Source organism: Entelurus aequoreus, linkage group LG14 (genome assembly GCF_033978785.1).
Source record: "Entelurus aequoreus isolate RoL-2023_Sb linkage group LG14, RoL_Eaeq_v1.1, whole genome shotgun sequence".
In the NCBI taxonomy this organism is placed as follows: domain Eukaryota; kingdom Metazoa; phylum Chordata; class Actinopteri; order Syngnathiformes; family Syngnathidae; genus Entelurus; species Entelurus aequoreus.
The window spans coordinates 11,440,563-11,466,074 of NC_084744.1; the positions used below are offsets into that span (position 1 = coordinate 11,440,563).

Genomic DNA, 25,512 nt, shown 5'->3' on the forward strand with positions numbered 1-25,512 from the left:
TTAGGACCTATTGCAGAAAACCCTAATCAAAAATCCTCTATGACCGCAGCACTCCATACAGGCAATTCATGGTACAGATCTCATAAATATTTGTCAAAGATCCTGTGTGTAACATGACTATGCTGCTATGTTTTAGAACCTACTGCACAAACACTTGATAGAGATCCTCTATGATAGGACTTATTTGCTCTTTTTTAGGACCTATTGCAGAAAACCCTTATCAAAGATCCTCTATGACCGCAGTACTCAATACAGGCAATTCATGGTACAGATCTCATAAATATTTGTCAAAGATCCTCTGTGTAACATGAATATTCTGCTGTTTTAGAACCTACTGCACAAACACTTGATAGAGATCCTCTATGATAGGACTTATTTGCCCTTTTTTAGGACCTACTGCAGAAAACTCTTATCAAAGATCCTCTATGACCGCAGCACTCCATACAAGCAATTCATGGTACAGATCTCATAAATATTTGTCAAAGATCCTCTGTGTAACATGAATATTCTGCTTTTTTTTTTAGAACCTACTGCACAAACACTTGATAGAGATCCTCTATGATAGGACTTATTTGCTCTTTTTTTAGGACCTACTGCAGAAAACTTATCAAAGATCCTCTATGACCGCAGCACTCCATACAGGCAATTCATGGTACAGATCTCATACATATTTGTCAAAGATCCTCTGTGTAACATGAATATTCTGCTGTTTTAGAACCTACTGCACAAAAACTTGATAGAGATCCTCTATGATAGGACTTATTTGACCTTTGTTTAGGACCTACTGCAGACAACTCTTATCAAAGATCCTCTATGACCGCAGCACTCCATACAGGCAATTCATGGTACAGATCTCATAAATATTTATCAAAGATTCTCTGTGTGTCATGCATATTCTGCTTTTTTTTAAAACCTACTGCACAAACACTTGATAGAGATCCTATACGATAGGACTTGTTTGCCCTTTTTTAGGACCTATTGCAGAAAACCCTTATCAAAGATCCTCTATGACCGCAGCACTCCATACAGGCAATTCATGGTACAGATCTCATAAATATGTATCAAAGATCCTCTGTGTATCATGAATATTCTTCTTTTTTTTTAGAACCTACTGCACAAACACTTGATAGAGATCCTCTATGATAGGACTTGTTTGCCCTTTTTTAGGACCTATTGCAGAAAACCCTTATCAAAGATCCTCTATGACCGCAGCACTCCATACAGGCAATTCATGGTACAGATCTCATTAATATTTGTCAAAGATCCTCTGTGTAACATGATTATGCTTTTTTTTTTTTTTTAGAACCTACTGCACAAACACTTGATAGAGATCCTATATGATAGGACTTATTTGCTCTTTTTTTTTAGGACCTATTGCTGATTCAACCCCCATTCTATTCAGATCTCATAAATATTTGTCAAAGATCCTCTGTGTAACATGAATATTCTGCTGTTTTAGAACCTACTGCACAAAAACTTGATAGAGATCCTCTATGATAGGACTTATTTGCCCTTTGTTTAGGACCTACTGCAGAAAACTCTTGTCAAAGATCCTCTATGACCGCAGTACTCCATACAGACAATTCATGGTACAGATCTCATACATATTTGTCAAAGATCCTCTGTGTAACATGCATATTCTGCTTCTTTTTTTTAGAACCTACTGCACAAACACTTGATAGAGATCCTCTATGATAAGACTTATTTGCTCTTTTTTTTAGGACCTACTGTTGATTCAACCCCCAATCTATTCAGATCTCATAAATATTTGTCAAAGATCCTCTGTGTAACATGACTATTCTGCAATGTTTTAGAACGTACTGCACAAACACTTGATAGAGATCCTCTATGATAGGACTTATTTGCTCTTTTTTTAGGACCTACTGCAGAAAACTCTTGTCAAAGATCCTCTATGACCGCAGCACTCCATACAGCTAATTCATGGTACAGATCTCATAAATATTTGTCAAAGATCCTTTGTGTAACATGAATATTCTGCTATTTTTTTAGAACCAACTGCACAAACTCTTGAGATCCTCTATGATAGGACTTGTTTGCTCTTTTTTAGGACCTATTGCAGAAAACTCTTATCAAAGATCCTCCATGACCGCAACACTCCATACAGGCAATCCATGGTACAGATCTCATAAATATTTATCAAAGATCCTTTGTGTAACATGAATATTCTGCTATGTTTTAGAACCTACTGCACAAACTCTTGATAGAGATCCTCTATGATAGGACTTGTTTGCTCTTTTTTAGGACCTATTGCAGAAAACTCTTATCAAAGATCCTCCATGACCGCAACACTCCATACAGGCAATCCATGGTACAGATCTCATAAATATTTATCAAAGATCCTTTGTGTAACATGAATATTCTGCTATGTTTTAGAACCTACTGCACAAACTCTTGATAGAGATCCTCTATGATAGGACTTGTTTGCCCTTTTTTAGGACCTATTGCAGAAAACCCTTATCAAAGATCCTCCATGACCGCAGCACTCCATACAGACAATTCATGGTACAGATCTCATACATATTTGTCAAAGATCCTCTGTGTAACATGAATATTCTTCTTTTTTTTTTAGAACCTACTGCACAAACACTTGATAGAGATCCTCTATGATAGGACTTGTTTGCTCTTTTTTAGGACATATTGCAGAAAACCCTTATCAAAGATCCTCTATGACCGCAGCACTCCATACAGGCAATTCATGGTACAGATCTCATACATATTTGTCAAAGATCCTCTGTGTAACATGAATATTCTGCCGTTTTAGAACCTACTGCACAAAAACTTGATAGAGATCCTATACGATAGGACTTGTTTGCTCTTTTTTAGGACCTACTGCAGACAACTCTTATCAAAGATCCTCTATGACCGCAGCACTCCATACAGGCAATTCATGGTACAGATCTCATAAATATTTGTCAAAGATCCTCTGTGTAACATGCATATTCTGCTTTTTTTTTTTTAGAACCTACTGCACAAACACTTGATAGAGATCCTCTATGTTAGCACTTGTTTGCTCTTTTTTAGGACCTATTGCAGAAAACCCTTATCAAAGATCCTCCATGACCGCAGCACTCCATACAAGCAATTCATGGTACAGATCTCATAAATATTTGTCATAGATCCTCTGTGTAACATGAATATTCTTCTTTTTTTTTAGAACCTACTGCACAAACACTTGATAGAGATCCTCTATGATAGGACTTGTTTGCCCTTTTTTAGGACCTATTGCAGAAAACCCTTATCAAAGATCCTCTATGACCGCAACACTCCACACAGGCAATTCATGGTACAGATCTCATAAATATTTATCAAAGATCCTCTGTGTAACATGAATATTCTGCTGTTTTAGAACCTACTGCACAAACACTTGAAAGAGATCCTATATGATAGGACTTATTTGCTCTTTTTTTAGGACCTACTGCAGAAAACTCTTATCAAAGATCCTCTATGACTGCAGCACTCCATACAGGCAATTCATGGTACAGATCTCATAAATATTTGTCAAAGATCCTCTGTGTAACATGCATATTATGCTTCTTTTTTTTTTTAGAACCTATTGCACAAACACTTGATAGAGATCCTCTATGATAGGACTTATTTGCTCTTTTTTAGGACCTATTGCAGAAAACCCTTATCAAAGATCCTCCATGACCGCAGCACTCCATACAGGCAATTCATGGTACAGATCTCATAAATATTTGTCAAAGATCCTGTGTGTAACATGACTATTCTGCTATGTTTTAGAACCTACTGCACAAACACTTGATAGAGATCCTCTATGATAGGACTTGTTTGCCCTTTTTTAGGACCTATTGCAGAAAACCCTTATCAAAGATCCTCTATGACCGCAACACTCCACACAAGCAATTGATGGTACAGATCTCGTCCTATATGTACTATAAATATACATTATGATGTACCTTCTGACAGCATGAGTAATGTCCTATAACCTAAAATACATCTGAGGAACGTAAAAGAGGTAAAAAAAAAAAGAAAAAAAGAAAAAAGGATGCAAATGAGACCTCTCCATCTCCTCTGGTTGGCTCCTGCGTTATAGATGCGTGGATGACGTCAGCAAAGGCGCCTTTAAAGAAGATGCTGGACCTCGCAGGGAGCCGCACTCTCGCCCCACTGTGCGTGGATTACATGGACGCAGAAGATGGAGACAGGAGGAGTAACAGGTGTGCGTGCATATGGGATTTAAGAAGCTTGTGAACTTCCCCAAACCTAAAAAAAAGTGCACCAGATAAGCTGTTACGCATGGAGCTCAGGATGTTCTCCGGCCAGGCGGCGCTCAATTTCAGCTTCAACCTGAGCGGCGAGCTGGAGCTGCTGCTGGAGGAGGAGGACGCGGACGAGGCTCGCCTGTCGCCCACCGGCTTCGTCGTGCTCTCCGTGGTGCTGGGCTTCATCATGACCTTTGGCTTCCTCAACAACCTGGTGGTGCTGCTGCTCTTCTGCAGGTTCAAGAAGCTGCGCACGCCCGTCAACATGCTGCTGCTCAACATCAGCGTCAGCGACATGCTGGTGTGCGTCTTCGGCACCACGCTCAGCTTCGCCTCCAGCATCCGGGGACGCTGGCTGCTCGGCCGCAGCGGCTGCAACTGGTACGGCTTCATCAACTCCTGCTTCGGTAAGACTTCATGGCCACTTCGTCAGGTGCGCCGTCAGCCGCTCAAATGTTCCCAAAGTATTAACTTCCACCAGAATTAATAGACTGGGAACGTGGCGTCTTCCACATTTAAATCAGGGATGTCAAACTCATTTTAGATGTAGAAAATTCCACTCCAAAGTGGACTGGACTGGTAAAATCACGGCATGATAACTTAAGAATAAAGACAACTTTAGATTGTTTTTGTTTTTGTTTAAAAAATAGAACAAGCACATTCTGAAAATGGACAAATCATAATGTTGTTGTTTGTTTTTTTTAACACTTATGTTTCGGTTAATTGTATTCACTCCTGCTTCGGTAAGACTTCATGGCCACTTCGTCAGGTGCGCCGTCAGCCGCTCAAATGTTCCCAAAGTATTAACTTCCACCAGAATGAATAGACTGGGAACGTGGCGTCTTCCACACTTTAAATCAGGGATGTCAAACTCATTTTAGATTGGGGGTCCACATGGAGAAAATTCCACTCCCAAGTGGACTGGACTGGTAAAATCACGGCACGATAACTTAAAAATAAAGACAACTTCAGATTGTTTTTTTTTGTTTAAAAAATAGAATAAGCACATTCTGAAAATGGACAAATCCTATTGTTGTTTTTGTTTTTCTACACTTATATGTTGCGGTTAATTGTATTCACTCCTGCTTCGGTAAGACTTCATGGCCACTTCGTCAGGTGCGCCGTCAGCCGCTCAAATGTTCCCAAAGTATTAACTTCCACCAGAATTAATAGACTGGGAACGTGGCGTCTTCCACATTTAAATCAGGGATGTCAAACTCATTTTAGATGTAGAAAATTCCACTCCCAAGTGGACTGGACTGGTAAAATCACGGCATGATAACTTAAAAATAAAGACAACTTTAGTAGTTTTTTTTTGTTTGAAAAATAGAACAAGCACATTCTGAAAATGGACAAATCCTATTGTTGTTTTACACTTATAATGTTGCGGTTAATTGTATTCACTCCTGCTTCGGTAAGACTTCATGGCCACTTCGTCAGGTGCGCCGTCAGCCGCTCAAATGTTCCCAAAGTATTCACTTCCACCAGAATTAATAGACTGGGAACGTGGCGTCTTCCACACTTTAAATCAGGGATGTCAAACTCATTTTAGATGTAGAAAATTCCACTCCAAAGTGGACTGGACTGGTAAAATCACGGCACGATAACTTAAAAATAAAGACAACTTCAGATTGTTTTTTTTTGTTTAAAAAATAGAACAAGCACATTCCGAAAATGGACAAATCCTATTGTTGTTTTTGTTTTTTTACACTTATAATGTTGCGGTTAATTGTATTCACTCCTGCTTTGGTAAGACTTCATGGCCACTTCGTCAGGTGCGCCGTCAGCCGCTCAAATGTTCCCAAAGTATTAACTTCCACCAGAATTAATAGACTGGGAACGTGGCGTCTTCCACACTTTAAATCAGGGATGTCAAACTCATTTTAGATGCAGAAAATTCCACTCCCAAGTGGACTGGACTGGTAAAATCACGGCGCGATAACTTAAAAATAAAGACAACTTCAGATTGTTTTTTTTTTGTTTAAAAAATAGAATAAGCACATTCTGAAAATGTACAAATCATAATGTTGTTGTTTGTTTTTTTTAACACTTATGTTTTGGTTAATTGTATTCACTCCTGCTTCGGTAAGACTTCATGGCCACTTCGTCAGGTGCGCCGTCAGCCGCTCAAATGTTCCCAAAGTATTAACTTCCACCAGAATTAATAGACTGGGCATGTGGCGTCTTCCACACTTTAAATCAGGGATGTCAAACTCATTTTAGATGTAGAAAATTCCACTCCCAAGTGGACTGGACTGGTAAAATCACGGCATGATAACTTAAAAATAAAGACAACTTCAGATTGTTTTTTTTTTGTTTAAAAAATAGAACAAGCACATTCTGAAAATGTACAAATCCTAATATTTAGGTTTTTTTACACTTATACGTTGCGGTTAATTGTATTCACTCCTGCTTCGGTAAGACTTCATGGCCACTTCGTCAGGTGCGCCGTCAGCCGCTCAAATGTTCCCAAAGTATTAACTTCCACCAGAATTAATAGACTGGGAACGTGGCGTCTTCAACACTTAAATCAGGGGTGTCAAACTCATTTTAGATGTAGAAAATTCCACTCCCAAGTGGACTGGACTGGTAAAATCACGGCATGATAACTTAAAAATAAAGTTGTTATTTTTTGGTTTAAAAATAGAACAAGCACATTCCGAAAATTGACAAATCCTATTGTTGTTTTTGTTTTTTACACTTATATGTTGCGGTTAATTGTATTCACTCCTGCTTCGGTAAGACTTCATGGCCACTTCGTCAGGTGCGCCGTCAGCCGCTCAAATGTTCCCAAAGTATTAACTTCAACCAGAATTAATAGACTGGGAACGTGGCGTCTTCCACACTTTAAATCAGGGATGTCAAACTCATTTTAGATGTAGAAAATTCCACTCCCAAGTGGACTGGACTGGTAAAATCACAGCATGATAACTTAAGAATAAAGACAACTTTAGATTGTTTTTGTTTTTGTTTAAAAAATAGAACAAGCACATTCTGAAAATGGACAAATCCTATTTTTGTTTTTGTTTTTTTACACTTATATGTTGCGGTTAATTGTATTCACTCCTGCTTCGGTAAGACTTCATGGCCACTTCGTCAGGTGCGCCGTCAGCCGCTCAAATGTTCCCAAAGTATTAACTTCCAGCAGAATTAATAGACTGGGCATGTGGCGTCTTCCACACTTTAAATCAGGGGTGTCAAACTCATTTTAGATGTAGAAAAATCCACTCCCAAGTGGACTGGACTGGTAAAATCACAGCATGATAACTTAAAAATAAAGACAACTTTAGATTGTTTTTTTTTTTGTTTAAAAAATTGAACAAGCACATTTTGAAAATGGACAAATCCTAATATTTAGTTTTTTTTACACTTATATGTTGCGGTTAATTGTATTCTATCTTCATCAACTCCTGCTTCGGTAAGACTTCATGGCCACTTCGTCAGGTGCGCCGTCAGCCGCTCAAATGTTCCCAAAGTATTAACTTCCACCAGAATTAATAGACTGGGAACGTGGCGTCTTCCACACTTTAAATCAGGGATGTCAAACTCATTTTAGATGTAGAAAATTCCACTCCCAAGTGGACTGGACTGGTAAAATCACGGCGCGATAACTCAAAAATAAAGACAACTTTAGATTGTTTTTTTTTGTTTAAAAAATAGAACAAGCACATTCTGAAAATGTACAAATCCTATTGTTGTTTTTGTTTTTTTACACTTATATGTTGCGGTTAATTGTATTCACTCCTGCTTCGGTAAGACTTCATGGCCACTTCGTCAGGTGCGCCGTCAGCCGCTCAAATGTTCCCAAAGTATTAACTTCCACCAGAATTAATAGACTGGGAACGTGGCGTCTTCCACATTTAAATCAGGGATGTCAAACTCATTTTAGATGTAGAAAATTCCACTCCCAAGTGGACTGGACTGGTAAAATCACGGCGCGATAACTTAAAAATAAAGACAACTTCAGATTGTTTTTTTTTGTTTAAAAAATAGAATAAGCACATTCTGAAAATGGACAAATCCTATTGTTTTTGTTTTTTTACACTTATATGTTGCGGTTAATTGTATTCACTCCTGCTTCGGTAAGACTTCATGGCCACTTCGTCAGGTGCGCCGTCAGCCGCTCAAATGTTCCCAAAGTATTAACTTCCACCAGAATTAATAGACTGGGAACGTGGCGTCTTCCACTCTTTAAATCAGGGGTGTCAAACTCATTTTAGATGTAGAAAATTCCACTCCCAAGTGGACTGGACTGGTAAAATCACGGCATGATAACTTAAAAATAAAGACAACTTCAGATTGTTTTTTTTTTTGTTTAAAAAATAGAACAAGCACATTCTGAAAATGGACAAATCCTATTGTTGTTTTTGTTTTTTTACACTTATATGTTGCGGTTAATTGTATTCACTCCTGCTTCGGTAAGACTTCATGGCCACTTGGTCAGGTGCGCCGTCAGCCGCTCAAATGTTCCCAAAGTATTAACTTCCACCAGAATTAATAGACTGGGAACGTGGCGTCTTCCACACTTTAAATCAGGGATGTCAAACTCATTTTAGATGGAGAAAATTCCACTCCAAAGTGGACTGGACTGGTAAAATCACGGCACGATAACTTAAAAATAAAGACAACTTCAGATTGTTTTTTTTTTGTTTAAAAAATAGAACAAGCACATTCTGAAAATGTACAAATCCTAATATTTAGGTTTTTTTACACTTATATGTTGCGGTTAATTGTATTCACTCCTGCTTCGGTAAGACTTCATGGCCACTTCGTCAGGTGCGCCGTCAGCCGCTCAAATGTTCCCAAAGTATTAACTTCCACCAGAATTAATAGACTGGGAACGTGGCGTCTTCCACACTTTAAATCAGGGATGTCAAACTCATTTTAGATGTAGAAAATTCCACTCCAAAGTGGACTGGACTGGTAAAATCACGGCGCGATAACTTAAAAATAAAGACAACTTTAGTAGTTTTTTTTTGTTTGAAAAATAGAATAAGCACATTCTGAAAATGGACAAATCCTATTGTTGTTTTTGTTTTTTTACACTTATATGTTGCGGTTAATTGTATTCACTCCTGCTTCGGTAAGACGTCATGGCCACTTCGTCAGGTGCGCCGTCAGCCGCTCAAATGTTCCCAAAGTATTAACTTCCACCAGAATTAATAGACTGGGAACGTGGCGTCTTCAACACTTTAAATCAGGGATGTCAAACTCATTTTAGATGTAGAAAATTCCACTCCAAAGTGGACTGGACTGGTAAAATCACGGCACGATAACTTAAAAATAAAGACATCTTCAGATTGTTTTTTTTTTTGTTCAAAAAATAGAACAAGCACATTCTGAAAATGGACAAATCCTAATGTTTAGTTTTTTTTACACTTATATGTTGCGCTTAATTGTATTCTATCTTCATCAACTTCTGCTTCGGTAAGACTTCATGGCCACTTCGTCAGGTGCGCCGTCAGCCGCTCAAATGTTCCCAAAGTATTAACTTCCACCAGAATTAATAGACTGGGAACGTGGCGTCTTCCACACTTTAAATCAGGGGTGTCAAACTCATTTTAGATGTAGAAAATTCCACTCCAAAGTGGGCCGGACTGGTAAAATCACGGCGCGATAACTTAAAAATAAAGACAACTTTAGATTGTTTTTTTTTTTTGTTTAAAAAATAGAACAAGCACATTCTGAAAATGTACAAATCCTAATATTTAGGTTTTTTTACACTTATATGTTGCGGTTAATTGTATTCACTCCTGCTTCGGTAAGACTTCATGGCCACTTCGTCAGGTGCGCCGTCAGCCGCTCAAATGTTCCCAAAGTATTAACTTCCACCAGAATTAATAGACTGGGAACGTGGCGTCTTCCACTCTTTAAATCAGGGATGTCAAACTCATTTTAGATGTAGAAAATTCCACTCCAAAGTGGACTGGACTGGTAAAATCACGGCATGATAACTTAAAAATAAAGACAACTTCAGATTGTTTTTTTTTAAAAAAAAAAATAGAATAAGCACATTCCGAAAATGGACAAATCCTATTGTTGTTTTTGTTTTTTTACACTTATACGTTGCGGTTAATTGTATTCACTCCTGCTTCGGTAAGACTTCATGGCCACTTCGTCAGGTGCGCCGTCAGCCGCTCAAATGTTCCCAAAGTATTAACTTACATAAGAATTAATAGACTGGGAACGTGGCGTCTTCAACATTTAAATCAGGGATGTCAAACTCATTTTAGATGTAGAAAATTCCACTCCCAAGTGGACTGGACTGGTAAAATCACGGCATGATAACTTAAAAATAAAGACATCTTCAGATTGTTTTTTTTTTGTTTAAAAAATAGAACAAGCACATTCTGAAAATGGACAAATCCTATTGTTGTTTTTGTTTTTTTACACTTATATGTTGCGGTTAATTGTATTCACTCCTGCTTCGGTAAGACTTCATGGCCACTTCGTCAGGTGCGCCGTCAGCCGCTCAAATGTTCCCAAAGTATTAACTTCCACCAGAATTAATAGACTGGGAACGTGGCGTCTTCCACACTTTAAATCAGGGATGTCAAACTCATTTTAGATGTAGAAAATTCCACTCCCAAGTGGACTGGACTGGTAAAATCACGGCATGATAACTTAAAAATAAAGACATCTTCAGATTGTTTTTTTTTTGTTTAAAAAATAGAACAAGCACATTCTGAAAATGGACAAATCCTATTGTTGTTTTTGTTTTTTTACACTTATATGTTGCGGTTAATTGTATTCACTCCTGCTTCGGTAAGACTTCATGGCCACTTCGTCAGGTGCGCCGTCAGCCGCTCAAATGTTCCCAAAGTATTAACTTACATAAGAATTAATAGACTGGGAACGTGGCGTCTTCAACATTTAAATCAGGGGTGTCAAACTCATTTTAGATGTAGAAAATTCCACTCCCAAGTGGACTGGACTGGTAAAATCACGGCATGATAACTTAAAAATAAAGACATCTTCAGATTGTTTTTTTTTTGTTTAAAAAATAGAACAAGCACATTCTGAAAATGGACAAATCCTATTGTTGTTTTTGTTTTTTTACACTTATATGTTGCGGTTAATTGTATTCACTCCTGCTTCGGTAAGACTTCATGGCCACTTCGTCAGGTGCGCCGTCAGCCGCTCAAATGTTCCCAAAGTATTAACTTCCACCAGAATTAATAGACTGGGAACGTGGCGTCTTCCACACTTTAAATCAGGGATGTCAAACTCATTTTAGATGTAGAAAATTCCACTCCAAAGTGGGCCGGACTGGTAAAATCATGGCACGATAACTTAAAAATAAAGACAACTTCAGATTGTTTTTTTTTTGTTTAAAAAATAGAACAAGCACATTCTGAAAATGGACAAATCCTATTGTTGTTTTTGTTTTTTTACACTTATATGTTGCGGTTAATTGTATTCACTCCTGCTTCGGTAAGACTTCATGGCCACTTCGTCAGGTGCGCCGTCAGCCGCTCAAATGTTCCCAAAGTATTAACTTCCACCAGAATTAATAGACTGGGAACGTGGCGTCTTCCACACTTTAAATCAGGGGTGTCAAACTCATTTTAGATGTAGAAAATTCCACTCCGAAGTAGACTGGACTGGTAAAATCACGGCATGATAACTTAAAAATAAAGACAACTTTAGATTGTTTTTTTTTTTGTTAAAAAAATAGAACAAGCACATTCTGAAAATGTACAAATCCTAATATTTAGGTTTTTTTACACTTATATATTGCGGTTAATTGTATTCACTCCTGCTTCGGTAAGACTTCATGGCCACTTCGTCAGGTGCGCCGTCAGCCGCTCAAATGTTCCCAAAGTATTAACTTCCACCAGAATTAATAGACTGGGAACGTGGCGTCTTCCACTCTTTAAATCAGGGGTGTCAAACTCATTTTAGATGTAGAAAATTCCACTCCCAAGTGGACTGGACTGGTAAAATCACGGCATGATAACTTAAAAATAAAGACAACTTCAGATTGTTTTTTTTTTTGTTTAAAAAATAGAACAAGCACATTCTGAAAATGGACAAATCCTATTGTTGTTTTTGTTTTTTTACACTTATATGTTGCGGTTAATTGTATTCACTCCTGCTTCGGTAAGACTTCATGGCCACTTCGTCAGGTGCGCCGTCAGCCGCTCAAATGTTCCCAAAGTATTAACTTCCACCAGAATTAATAGACTGGGAACGTGGCGTCTTCCACACTTTAAATCAGGGATGTCAAACTCATTTTAGATGGAGAAAATTCCACTCCAAAGTGGACTGGACTGGTAAAATCACGGCACGATAACTTAAAAATAAAGACATCTTCAGATTGTATTTTTTTGTTGTTTAAAAAATAGAACAAGCACATTCTGAAAATGGACAAATCCTATTGTTGTTTTTGTTTTTTTACACTTATATGTTGCGGTTAATTGTATTCACTCCTGCTTCGGTAAGACTTCATGGCCACTTCGTCAGGTGCGCCGTCAGCCGCTCAAATGTTCCCAAAGTATTAACTTCCACCAGAATTAATAGACTGGGAACGTGGCGTCTTCCACACTTTAAATCAGGGATGTCAAACTCATTTTAGATGTAGAAAATTCCACTCCAAAGTGGACTGGACTGGTAAAATCACGGCATGATAACTTAAAAATAAAGACAACTTCAGATTGTTTTTTTTTAAAAAAAAAAATAGAATAAGCACATTCCGAAAATGGACAAATCCTATTGTTGTTTTTGTTTTTTTACACTTATACGTTGCGGTTAATTGTATTCACTCCTGCTTCGGTAAGACTTCATGGCCACTTCGTCAGGTGCGCCGTCAGCCGCTCAAATGTTCCCAAAGTATTAACTTACATAAGAATTAATAGACTGGGAACGTGGCGTCTTCAACATTTAAATCAGGGATGTCAAACTCATTTTAGATGTAGAAAATTCCACTCCCAAGTGGACTGGACTGGTAAAATCACGGCATGATAACTTAAAAATAAAGACATCTTCAGATTGTTTTTTTTTTGTTTAAAAAATAGAACAAGCACATTCTGAAAATGGACAAATCCTATTGTTGTTTTTGTTTTTTTACACTTATATGTTGCGGTTAATTGTATTCACTCCTGCTTCGGTAAGACTTCATGGCCACTTCGTCAGGTGCGCCGTCAGCCGCTCAAATGTTCCCAAAGTATTAACTTCCACCAGAATTAATAGACTGGGAACGTGGCGTCTTCCACACTTTAAATCAGGGATGTCAAACTCATTTTAGATGTAGAAAATTCCACTCCAAAGTGGGCCGGACTGGTAAAATCATGGCACGATAACTTAAAAATAAAGACAACTTCAGATTGTTTTTTTTTTGTTTAAAAAATAGAACAAGCACATTCTGGAAATGGACAAATCCTATTGTTGTTTTTGTTTTTTTACACTTATATGTTGCGGTTAATTGTATTCACTCCTGCTTCGGTAAGACTTCATGGCCACTTCGTCAGGTGCGCCGTCAGCCGCTCAAATGTTCCCAAAGTCTTAACTTCCACCAGAATTAATAGACTGGGCACGTGGCGTCTTCAACATTTAAATCAGGGATGTCAAACTCATTTTAGATGTAGAAAATTCCACTCCAAAGTGGACTGGACTGGTAAAATCACGGCATGATAACTTAAAAATAAAGACAACTTTAGATTGTTTTTTTTTTGTTTAAAAAATAGAACAAGCACATTCTGAAAATGGACAAATCCTATTGTTGTTTTTGTTTTTTTACACTTATATGTTGCGGTTAATTGTATTCACTCCTGCTTCGGTAAGACTTCATGGCCACTTCGTCAGGTGCGCCGTCAGCCGCTCAAATGTTCCCAAAGTATTAACTTCCACCAGAATTAATAGACTGGGAACGTGGCGTCTTCCACACTTTAAATCAGGGGTGTCAAACTCATTTTAGATGTAGAAAATTCCACTCCGAAGTAGACTGGACTGGTAAAATCACGGCATGATAACTTAAAAATAAAGACAACTTTAGATTGTTTTTTTTTTTGTTAAAAAAATAGAACAAGCACATTCTGAAAATGTACAAATCCTAATATTTAGGTTTTTTTACACTTATATATTGCGGTTAATTGTATTCACTCCTGCTTCGGTAAGACTTCATGGCCACTTCGTCAGGTGCGCCGTCAGCCGCTCAAATGTTCCCAAAGTATTAACTTCCACCAGAATTAATAGACTGGGAACGTGGCGTCTTCCACTCTTTAAATCAGGGGTGTCAAACTCATTTTAGATGTAGAAAATTCCACTCCCAAGTGGACTGGACTGGTAAAATCACGGCATGATAACTTAAAAATAAAGACAACTTCAGATTGTTTTTTTTTTTGTTTAAAAAATAGAACAAGCACATTCTGAAAATGGACAAATCCTATTGTTGTTTTTGTTTTTTTACACTTATATGTTGCGGTTAATTGTATTCACTCCTGCTTCGGTAAGACTTCATGGCCACTTCGTCAGGTGCGCCGTCAGCCGCTCAAATGTTCCCAAAGTATTAACTTCCACCAGAATTAATAGACTGGGAACGTGGCGTCTTCCACACTTTAAATCAGGGATGTCAAACTCATTTTAGATGGAGAAAATTCCACTCCAAAGTGGACTGGACTGGTAAAATCACGGCACGATAACTTAAAAATAAAGACATCTTCAGATTGTATTTTTTTGTTGTTTAAAAAATAGAACAAGCACATTCTGAAAATGGACAAATCCTATTGTTGTTTTTGTTTTTTTACACTTATATGTTGCGGTTAATTGTATTCACTCCTGCTTCGGTAAGACTTCATGGCCACTTCGTCAGGTGCGCCGTCAGCCGCTCAAATGTTCCCAAAGTATTAACTTCCACCAGAATTAATAGACTGGGAACGTGGCGTCTTCCACACTTTAAATCAGGGATGTCAAACTCATTTTAGATGTAGAAAATTCCACTCCAAAGTGGACTGGACTGGTAAAATCACGGCGCGATAACTTAAAAATAAAGACAACTTTAGTAGTTTTTTTTTGTTTGAAAAATAGAACAAGCACATTCTGAAAATGGACAAATCCTATTGTTGTTTTTGTTTTTTTACACTTATATGTTGCGGTTAATTGTATTCACTCCTGCTTCGGTAAGACGTCATGGCCACTTCGTCAGGTGCGCCGTCAGCCGCTCAAATGTTCCCAAAGTATTAACTTCCACCAGAATTAATAGACTGGGAACGTGGCGTCTTCAACACTTTAAATCAGGGGTGTCAAACTCATTTTAGATGTAGAAAATTCCACTCCAAAGTGGACTGGACTGGTAAAATCACGGCGCGATAACTTAAAAATAAAGACAACTTTAGATTGTTTTTTTTTTTTGTTTAAAAAATAGAATAAGCACATTCTGAAAATGTACAAATCCTAATATTTAGGTTTTTTTACACTTATATGTTGCGGTTAATTGTATTCTATCTTCATCAACTCCTGCTTCGGTAAGACTTCATGGCCACTTCGTCAGGTGCGCCGTCAGCTGTCAAATGTTCCCAAAGTATTAACTTCCACCAGAATTAATAGACTGGGAACGTGGCGTCTTCAACACTTTAAATCAGGGGTGTCAAACTCATTTTAGATGGAGAAAATTCCACTCCCAAGTGGACTGGACTGGTAAAATCACGGCATGATAACTTAAAAATAAAGACAACTTCAGATTGTTTTTTTTTTTGTTTAAAAAATAGAACAAGCACATTCTGAAAATGGACAAATCCTATTGTTGTTTTACACTTATATGTTGCGCTTAATTGTATTCACTCCTGCTTCGGTAAGACTTCATGGCCACTTCGTCAGGTGCGCCGTCAGCCGCTCAAATGTTCCCAAAGTATTAACTTCCACCAGAATTAATAGACTGGGAACGTGGCGTCTTCAACACTTTAAATCAGGGATGTCAAACTCATTTTAGATGGAGAAAATTCCACTCCCAAGTGGGCTGGCCTGGTAAAATCACGGCATGATAACTTAAAAATAAAGACAACTTTAGATTGTTTTTTTTTTTGTTTAAAAAATAGAACAAGCACATTCTGAAAATGTACAAATCCTAATATTTAGGTTTTTTTACACTTATATGTTGCGGTTAATTGTATTCACTCCTGCTTCGGTAAGACTTCATGGCCACTTCGTCAGGTGCGCCGTCAGCCGCTCAAATGTTCCCAAAGTATTAACTTCCACCAGAATTAATAGACTGGGAACGTGGCGTCTTCCACACTTTAAATCAGGGATGTCAAACTCATTTTAGATGTAGAAAATTCCACTCCCAAGTGGACTGGACTGGTAAAATCACGGCGCGATAACTTAAAAATAAAGACATCTTCAGATTGGTTTTTTTTTTGTTTAAAAAATAGAACAAGCACATTCCGAAAATGGACAAATCCTATTGTTGTTTTACACTTATATGTTGCGGTTAATTGTATTCACTCCTGCTTCGGTAAGACTTCATGGCCACTTCGTCAGGTGCGCCGTCAGCCGCTCAAATGTTCCCAAAGTATTAACTTCCACCAGAATTAATAGACTGGGAACGTGGCGTCTTCAACACTTTAAATCAGGGATGTCAAACTAACTTTAGATTGGGGGTCCACATAGAGAAAATTCCACTCCCAAGTGGACTGGAATGGTAAAATCATGGCGCGATAACTTAAAAATAAAGACAACTTTAAATTGTTTTTTTTTTTGTTTAAAAATTAGAACAAGCACATTCTGAAAATGTACAAATCCTAATATTTAGGTTTTTTTACACTTATATGTTGCGGTTAATTGTATTCACTCCTGCTTCGGTAAGACTTCATGGCCACTTCGTCAGGTGCGCCGTCAGCCGCTCAAATGTTCCCAAAGTATTAACTTCCACCAGAATTAATAGACTGGGAACGTGGCGTCTTCCACACTTTAAATCAGGGATGTCAAACTCATTTTAGATGTAGAAAATTCCACTCCAAAGTGGACTGGACTGGTAAAATCACGGCATGATAACTTAAAAATAAAGACAACTTCCGATTGTTTTTTTTTTTGTTTAAAAAATAGAACAAGCACATTCTGAAGATGGACAAATCCTATTGTTGTTTTTTTACACTTATATGTTGCGGTTAATTGTATTCACTCCTGCTTCGGTAAGACTTCATGGCCACTTCGTCAGGTGCGCCGTCAGCCGCTCAAATGTTCCCAAAGTATTAACTTCCACCAGAATAATAGACTGGGCATGTGGCGTCTTCAACACTTTAAATCAGGGATGTCAAACTCATTTTAGATGTAGAAAATTCCACTCCCAAGTGGGCCGGCCTGGTAAAATCACGGCGCGATAACTTAAAAATAAAGACAACTTTAGATTGTTTTTTTTTTGTTTAAAAAATAGAATAAGCACATTCTGAAAATGTACAAATCCTAATGTTTAGGTTTTTTTTACACTTATATGTTGCGGTTAATTGTATTCTATCTTCATCAACTCCTGCTTCGGTAAGACTTCATGGCCACTTCGTCAGGTGCGCCGTCAGCCGCTCAAATGTTCCCAAAGTATTAACTTCCACCAGAATTAATAGACTGGGAACGTGGCGTCTTCAACACTTTAAATCAGGGGTGTCAAACTCATTTTAGATGTAGAAAATTCCACTCCAAAGTGGACTGGACTGGTAAAATCACGGCATGATAACTTAAAAATAAAGACAACTTCAGATTGTTTTTTTTTTGTTTAAAAAATAGAAAAAGCACATTCTGAAAATGTACAAATCCTAATATTTAGGTTTTTTTACACTTATATGTTGCGGTTAATTGTATTCACTCCTGCTTCGGTAAGACTTCATGGCCACTTCGTCAGGTGCGCCGTCAGCCGCTCAAATGTTCCCAAAGTATTAACTTCAACCAGAATTAATGGATTGAGCACTTGGCGTCTTCAACACTTAAAGCAGGGGTGTTAACTAGATTGGGGGCCACATGGAGAAAAATCCACTCCCAAGTGGACCGAACTGGTAAAATCACGGCATGATAACTTAAAAATAAAGACAACTTCAAATTGTTGTTTTTTTTTGTTCAAAAAATAGAACAAGCACATTCTGAAAATGGACAAATCCTAATGTTTAGTTTTTTTTACACTTATATGTTGCGCTTAATTGTATTCTATCTTCATCAACTCCTGCTTTTAGATGGGGGGCCACATGGAGAAAAATCCACCCCCAAGTGGGCCGGACTGGTAAAATCACGGCACGATAACTTAAAAATAAAGGCAACTTCAGATTGTTTTTTTTTTGTTTAAAAAATAGAACAAGCACATTCTGAAAATGTACAAATCATAATGTTGTTGTTTTTTTTTTTTTAACACTTATGTTTCGGTTAATTGTATTCTATCTTCATCAACTCCTGCTTCGGTAAGACTTCATGGCCACTTCGTCAGGTGCGCCGTCAGCTGTCAAATGTTCCCAAAGTATTAACTTCCACCAGAATTAATAGACTGGGAACGTGGCGTCTTCAACACTTTAAATCAGGGGTGTCAAACTCATTTTAGATGGAGAAAATTCCACTCCCAAGTGGACTGGACTGGTAAAATCACGGCATGATAACTTAAAAATAAAGACAACTTCAGATTGTTTTTTTTTTTGTTTAAAAAATAGAACAAGCACATTCTGAAAATGGACAAATCCTATTGTTGTTTTACACTTATATGTTGCGCTTAATTGTATTCACTCCTGCTTCGGTAAGACTTCATGGCCACTTCGTCAGGTGCGCCGTCAGCCGCTCAAATGTTCCCAAAGTATTAACTTCCACCAGAATTAATAGACTGGGAACGTGGCGTCTTCCACACTTTAAATCAGGGATGTCAAACTCATTTTAGATGGAGAAAATTCCACTCCCAAGTGGGCTGGCCTGGTAAAATCACGGCATGATAACTTAAAAATAAAGACAACTTTAGATTGTTTTTTTTTTTGTTTAAAAAATAGAACAAGCACATTCTGAAAATGTACAAATCCTAATATTTAGGTTTTTTTACACTTATATGTTGCGGTTAATTGTATTCACTCCTGCTTCGGTAAGACTTCATGGCCACTTCGTCAGGTGCGCCGTCAGCCGCTCAAATGTTCCCAAAGTATTAACTTCCACCAGAATTAATAGACTGGGAACGTGGCGTCTTCCACACTTTAAATCAGGGATGTCAAACTCATTTTAGATGTAGAAAATTCCACTCCCAAGTGGACTGGACTGGTAAAATCACGGCGCGATAACTTAAAAATAAAGACATCTTCAGATTGGTTTTTTTTTTGTTTAAAAAATAGAACAAGCACATTCCGAAAATGGACAAATCCTATTGTTGTTTTACACTTATATGTTGCGGTTAATTGTATTCACTCCTGCTTCGGTAAGACTTCATGGCCACTTCGTCAGGTGCGCCGTCAGCCGCTCAAATGTTCCCAAAGTATTAACTTCCACCAGAATTAATAGACTGGGAACGTGGCGTCTTCCACACTTTAAATCAGGGATGTCAAACTCATTTTAAATGTAGAAATTTCCACTCCAAAGTGGACTGGACTGGTAAAATCACGGCACGATAACTTAAAAATAAAGACAACTTCAGATTGTTGTTTTTTTTGTTTAAAAAATAGAACAAGCACATTCTGAAAATGGACAAATCCTATTGTTTTTGTTTTTTTACACTTATATGTTGCGGTTAATTGTATTCACTCCTGCTTCGGTAAGACTTCATGGCCACTTCGTCAGGTGCGCCGTCAGCCGCTCAAATGTTCCCAAAGTATTAACTTCCACCAGAATTAATAGACTGGGAACGTGGCGTCTTCCACACTTTAAATCAGGGGTGTCAAACTCATTTTAGATGTAGAAAATTCCACTCCAAAGTGGACTGGTCTGGTAAAATCACGGCATGATAACTTAAAAATAAAGACAACTTCAGATTGTTTTTTTTGTTGTTTAAAAAATAGAAAAAGCACATTCTGAAAATGTACAAATCATAATGTTGTTGTTTTTTTACACTTATATGTTGCGGTTAATTGTATTCACTCCTGCTTCGGTAAGACTTCATGGCCACTTCGTCAGGTGCGCCGTCAGCCGCTCAAATGTTCCCAAAGTATTAACTTCCACCAGAATTAATAGACTGGGAACGTGGCGTCTTCAACACTTTAAATCAGGGATGTCAAACTAACTTTAGATTGGGGGTCCACATAGAGAAAATTCCACTCCCAAGTGGACTGGAATGGTAAAATCATGGCGCGATAACTTAAAAATAAAGACAACTTTAAATTGTTTTTTTTTTTGTTTAAAAATTAGAACAAGCACATTCTGAAAATGTACAAATCCTAATATTTAGGTTTTTTTACACTTATATGTTGCGGTTAATTGTATTCTATCTTCAACTCCTGCTTCGGTAAGACTTCATGGCCACTTCGTCAGGTGCGCCGTCAGCCGCTCAAATGTTCCCAAAGTATTAACTTCCACCAGAATTAATAGACTGGGAACGTGGCGTCTTCCACACTTTAAATCAGGGATGTCAAACTCATTTTAGATGTAGAAAATTCCACTCCAAAGTGGACTGGACTGGTAAAATCACGGCGCGATAACTTAAAAATAAAGACAACTTTAGTAGTTTTTTTTTGTTTGAAAAATAGAATAAGCACATTCTGAAAATGGACAAATCCTATTGTTGTTTTTGTTTTTTTACACTTATATGTTGCGGTTAATTGTATTCACTCCTGCTTCGGTAAGACGTCATGGCCACTTCGTCAGGTGCGCCGTCAGCCGCTCAAATGTTCCCAAAGTATTAACTTCCACCAGAATTAATAGACTGGGCACGTGGCGTCTTCAACACTTTAAATCAGGGGTGTCAAACTCATTTTAGATGTAGAAAATTCCACTCCAAAGTGGACTGGACTGGTAAAATCACGGCACGATAACTTAAAAATAAAGACATCTTCAGATTGTTTTTTTTTTTGTTCAAAAAATAGAACAAGCACATTCTGAAAATGGACAAATCCTAATGTTTAGTTTTTTTTACACTTATATGTTGCGCTTAATTGTATTCTATCTTCATCAACTTCTGCTTCGGTAAGACTTCATGGCCACTTCGTCAGGTGCGCCGTCAGCCGCTCAAATGTTCCCAAAGTATTAACTTCCACCAGAATTAATAGACTGGGAACGTGGCGTCTTCCACACTTTAAATCAGGGGTGTCAAACTCATTTTAGATGTAGAAAATTCCACTCCAAAGTGGGCCGGACTGGTAAAATCACGGCGCGATAACTTAAAAATAAAGACAACTTTAGATTGTTTTTTTTTTTTGTTTAAAAAATAGAACAAGCACATTCTGAAAATGTACAAATCCTAATATTTAGGTTTTTTTACACTTATATGTTGCGGTTAATTGTATTCACTCCTGCTTCGGTAAGACTTCATGGCCACTTCGTCAGGTGCGCCGTCAGCCGCTCAAATGTTCCCAAAGTATTAACTTCCACCAGAATTAATAGACTGGGAACGTGGCGTCTTCCACTCTTTAAATCAGGGATGTCAAACTCATTTTAGATGTAGAAAATTCCACTCCAAAGTGGACTGGACTGGTAAAATCACGGCATGATAACTTAAAAATAAAGACAACTTCAGATTGTTTTTTTTTAAAAAAAAAAATAGAATAAGCACATTCCGAAAATGGACAAATCCTATTGTTGTTTTTGTTTTTTTACACTTATACGTTGCGGTTAATTGTATTCACTCCTGCTTCGGTAAGACTTCATGGCCACTTCGTCAGGTGCGCCGTCAGCCGCTCAAATGTTCCCAAAGTATTAACTTACATAAGAATTAATAGACTGGGAACGTGGCGTCTTCAACATTTAAATCAGGGGTGTCAAACTCATTTTAGATGTAGAAAATTCCACTCCCAAGTGGACTGGACTGGTAAAATCACGGCATGATAACTTAAAAATAAAGACATCTTCAGATTGTTTTTTTTTTGTTTAAAAAATAGAACAAGCACATTCTGAAAATGGACAAATCCTATTGTTGTTTTTGTTTTTTTACACTTATATGTTGCGGTTAATTGTATTCACTCCTGCTTCGGTAAGACTTCATGGCCACTTCGTCAGGTGCGCCGTCAGCCGCTCAAATGTTCCCAAAGTATTAACTTCCACCAGAATTAATAGACTGGGAACGTGGCGTCTTCCACACTTTAAATCAGGGATGTCAAACTCATTTTAGATGTAGAAAATTCCACTCCAAAGTGGGCCGGACTGGTAAAATCATGGCACGATAACTTAAAAATAAAGACAACTTCAGATTGTTTTTTTTTTGTTTAAAAAATAGAACAAGCACATTCTGGAAATGGACAAATCCTATTGTTGTTTTTGTTTTTTTACACTTATATGTTGCGGTTAATTGTATTCACTCCTGCTTCGGTAAGACTTCATGGCCACTTCGTCAGGTGCGCCGTCAGCCGCTCAAATGTTCCCAAAGTCTTAACTTCCACCAGAATTAATAGACTGGGCACGTGGCGTCTTCAACATTTAAATCAGGGATGTCAAACTCATTTTAGATGTAGAAAATTCCACTCCAAAGTGGACTGGACTGGTAAAATCACGGCATGATAACTTAAAAATAAAGACAACTTTAGATTGTTTTTTTTTTGTTTAAAAAATAGAACAAGCACATTCTGAAAATGGACAAATCCTATTGTTGTTTTTGTTTTTTTACACTTATATGTTGCGGTTAATTGTATTCACTCCTGCTTCGGTAAGACTTCATGGCCACTTCGTCAGGTGCGCCGTCAGCCGCTCAAATGTTCCCAAAGTATTAACTTCCACCAGAATTAATAGACTGGGAACGTGGCGTCTTCCACACTTTAAATCAGGGGTGTCAAACTCATTTTAGATGTAGAAAATTCCACTCCGAAGTAGACTGGACTGGTAAAATCACGGCATGATAACTTAAAAATAAAGACAACTTTAGATTGTTTTTTTTTTTGTTAAAAAAATAGAACAAGCACATTCTGAAAATGTACAAATCCTAATATTTAGGTTTTTTTACACTTATATATTGCGGTTAATTGTATTCACTCCTGCTTCGGTAAGACTTCATGGCCACTTCGTCAGGTGCGCCGTCAGCCGCTCAAATGTTCCCAAAGTATTAACTTCCACCAGAATTAATAGACTGGGAACGTGGCGTCTTCCACTCTTTAAATCAGGGGTGTCAAACTCATTTTAGATGTAGAAAATTCCACTCCCAAGTGGACTGGACTGGTAAAATCACGGCATGATAACTTAAAAATAAAGACAACTTCAGATTGTTTTTTTTTTTGTTTAAAAAATAGAACAAGCACATTCTGAAAATGGACAAATCCTATTGTTGTTTTTGTTTTTTTACACTTATATGTTGCGGTTAATTGTATTCACTCCTGCTTCGGTAAGACTTCATGGCCACTTCGTCAGGTGCGCCGTCAGCCGCTCAAATGTTCCCAAAGTATTAACTTCCACCAGAATTAATAGACTGGGAACGTGGCGTCTTCCACACTTTAAATCAGGGGTGTCAAACTCATTTTAGATGTAGAAAATTCCACTCCAAAGTGGACTGGACTGGTAAAATCACGGCATGATAACTTAAAAATAAAGACAACTTCAGATTGTTGTTTTTTTTGTTTAAAAAATAGAACAAGCACATTCCGAAAATGGACAAATCCTATTGTTGTTTTTGTTGTTTTACACTTATATGTTGCGGTTAATTGTATTCACTCCTGCTTCAGTAAGACTTCATGGCCACTTCGTCAGGTGCGCCGTCAGCCGCTCAAATGTTCCCAAAGTATTAACTTCCACCAGAATTAATAGACTGGGCATGTGGCGTCTTCCACACTTTAAATCAGGGGTGTCAAACTCATTTTAGATGTAGAAAATTCCACTCCCAAGTGGACTGGACTGGTAAAATCACGGCATGATAACTTAAAAATAAAGACAACTTCAGATTGTTTTTTTTTTTGGTTTAAAAAATAGAACAAGCACATTCTGAAAATGTACAAATCCTAATGTTTAGGTTTTTTTACACTTATATGTTGCGGTTAATTGTATTCACTCCTGCTTCGGTAAGACTTCATGGCCACTTCGTCAGGTGCGCCGTCAGCCGCTCAAATGTTCCCAAAGTATTAACTTCCACCAGAATTAATAGACTGGGAACGTGGCGTCTTCAACACTTTAAATCAGGGATGTCAAACTCATTTTAGATGTAGAAAATTCCACTCCGAAGTGGACTGGACTGGTAAAATCACGGCGCGATAACTTAAAAATAAAGACAACTTTAGATTGTTTTTTTTTTTTGTTTAAAAAATAGAATAAGCACATTCTGAAAATGGACAAATCCTATTGTTGTTTTTGTTTTTTTACACTTATATGTTGCGGTTAATTGTATTCACTCCTGCTTCGGTAAGACTTCATGGCCACTTCGTCAGGTGCGCCGTCAGCCGCTCAAATGTTCCCAAAGTATTAACTTCCACCAGAATTAATAGACTGGGAACGTGGCGTCTTCCACACTTTAAATCAGGGGTGTCAAACTCATTTTAGATGTAGAAAATTCCACTCCAAAGTGGACTGGACTGGTAAAATCACGGCATGATAACTTAAAAATAAAGACAACTTTAGATTGTTTTTTTTTGTTTAAAAAATAGAACAAGCACATTCTGAAAATGTACAAATCCTAATATTTCGGTTTTTTTACACTTATATGTTGCGGTTAATTGTATTCACTCCTGCTTCGGTAAGACTTCATGGCCACTTCGTCAGGTGCGCCGTCAGCCGCTCAAATGTTCCCAAAGTCTTAACTTCCACCAGAATTAATAGACTGGGAACGTGGCGTCTTCCACACTTTAAATCAGGGATGTCAAACTCATTTTAGATGTAGAAAATTCCACTCCAAAGTGGACTGGACTGGTAAAATCACGGCATGATAACTTAAAAATAAAGTTGTTTTTTTTTTTGTTTAAAAAATAGAACAAGCACATTCTGAAAATGGACAAATCCTATTGTTGTTTTTGTTTTTTTACACTTATATGTTGCGGTTAATTGTATTCACTCCTGCTTCGGTAAGACTTCATGGCCACTTCGTCAGGTGCGCCGTCAGCCGCTCAAATGTTCCCAAAGTATTAACTTCAACCAGAATTAATAGACTGGGAACGTGGCGTCTTCCACACTTTAAATCAGGGATGTCAAACTCATTTTAGATGTAGAAAATTCCACTCCAAAGTGGGCCGGCCTGGTAAAATCACGGCGCGATAACTTAAAAATAAAGACA

General features: G+C 37.7%; 1 protein-coding gene across 1 annotated transcript in view; it reads left to right on the top strand.

Moving 5' to 3' along the window:
• The first annotated feature begins 4,156 nt into the window (after nt 1-4,156).
• tmtops2b (teleost multiple tissue opsin 2b) overlaps nt 4,157-25,512 on the top strand; it is a 130,726-nt gene continuing 109,370 nt past the window's right edge. Inside the window, exon 1 of the mRNA XM_062068894.1 lies at nt 4,157-4,651. Coding sequence (XP_061924878.1) covers nt 4,279-4,651 — 373 coding nt within the window. The 5' untranslated portion in view covers nt 4,157-4,278. The remainder of the gene's footprint in view (nt 4,652-25,512) is intronic.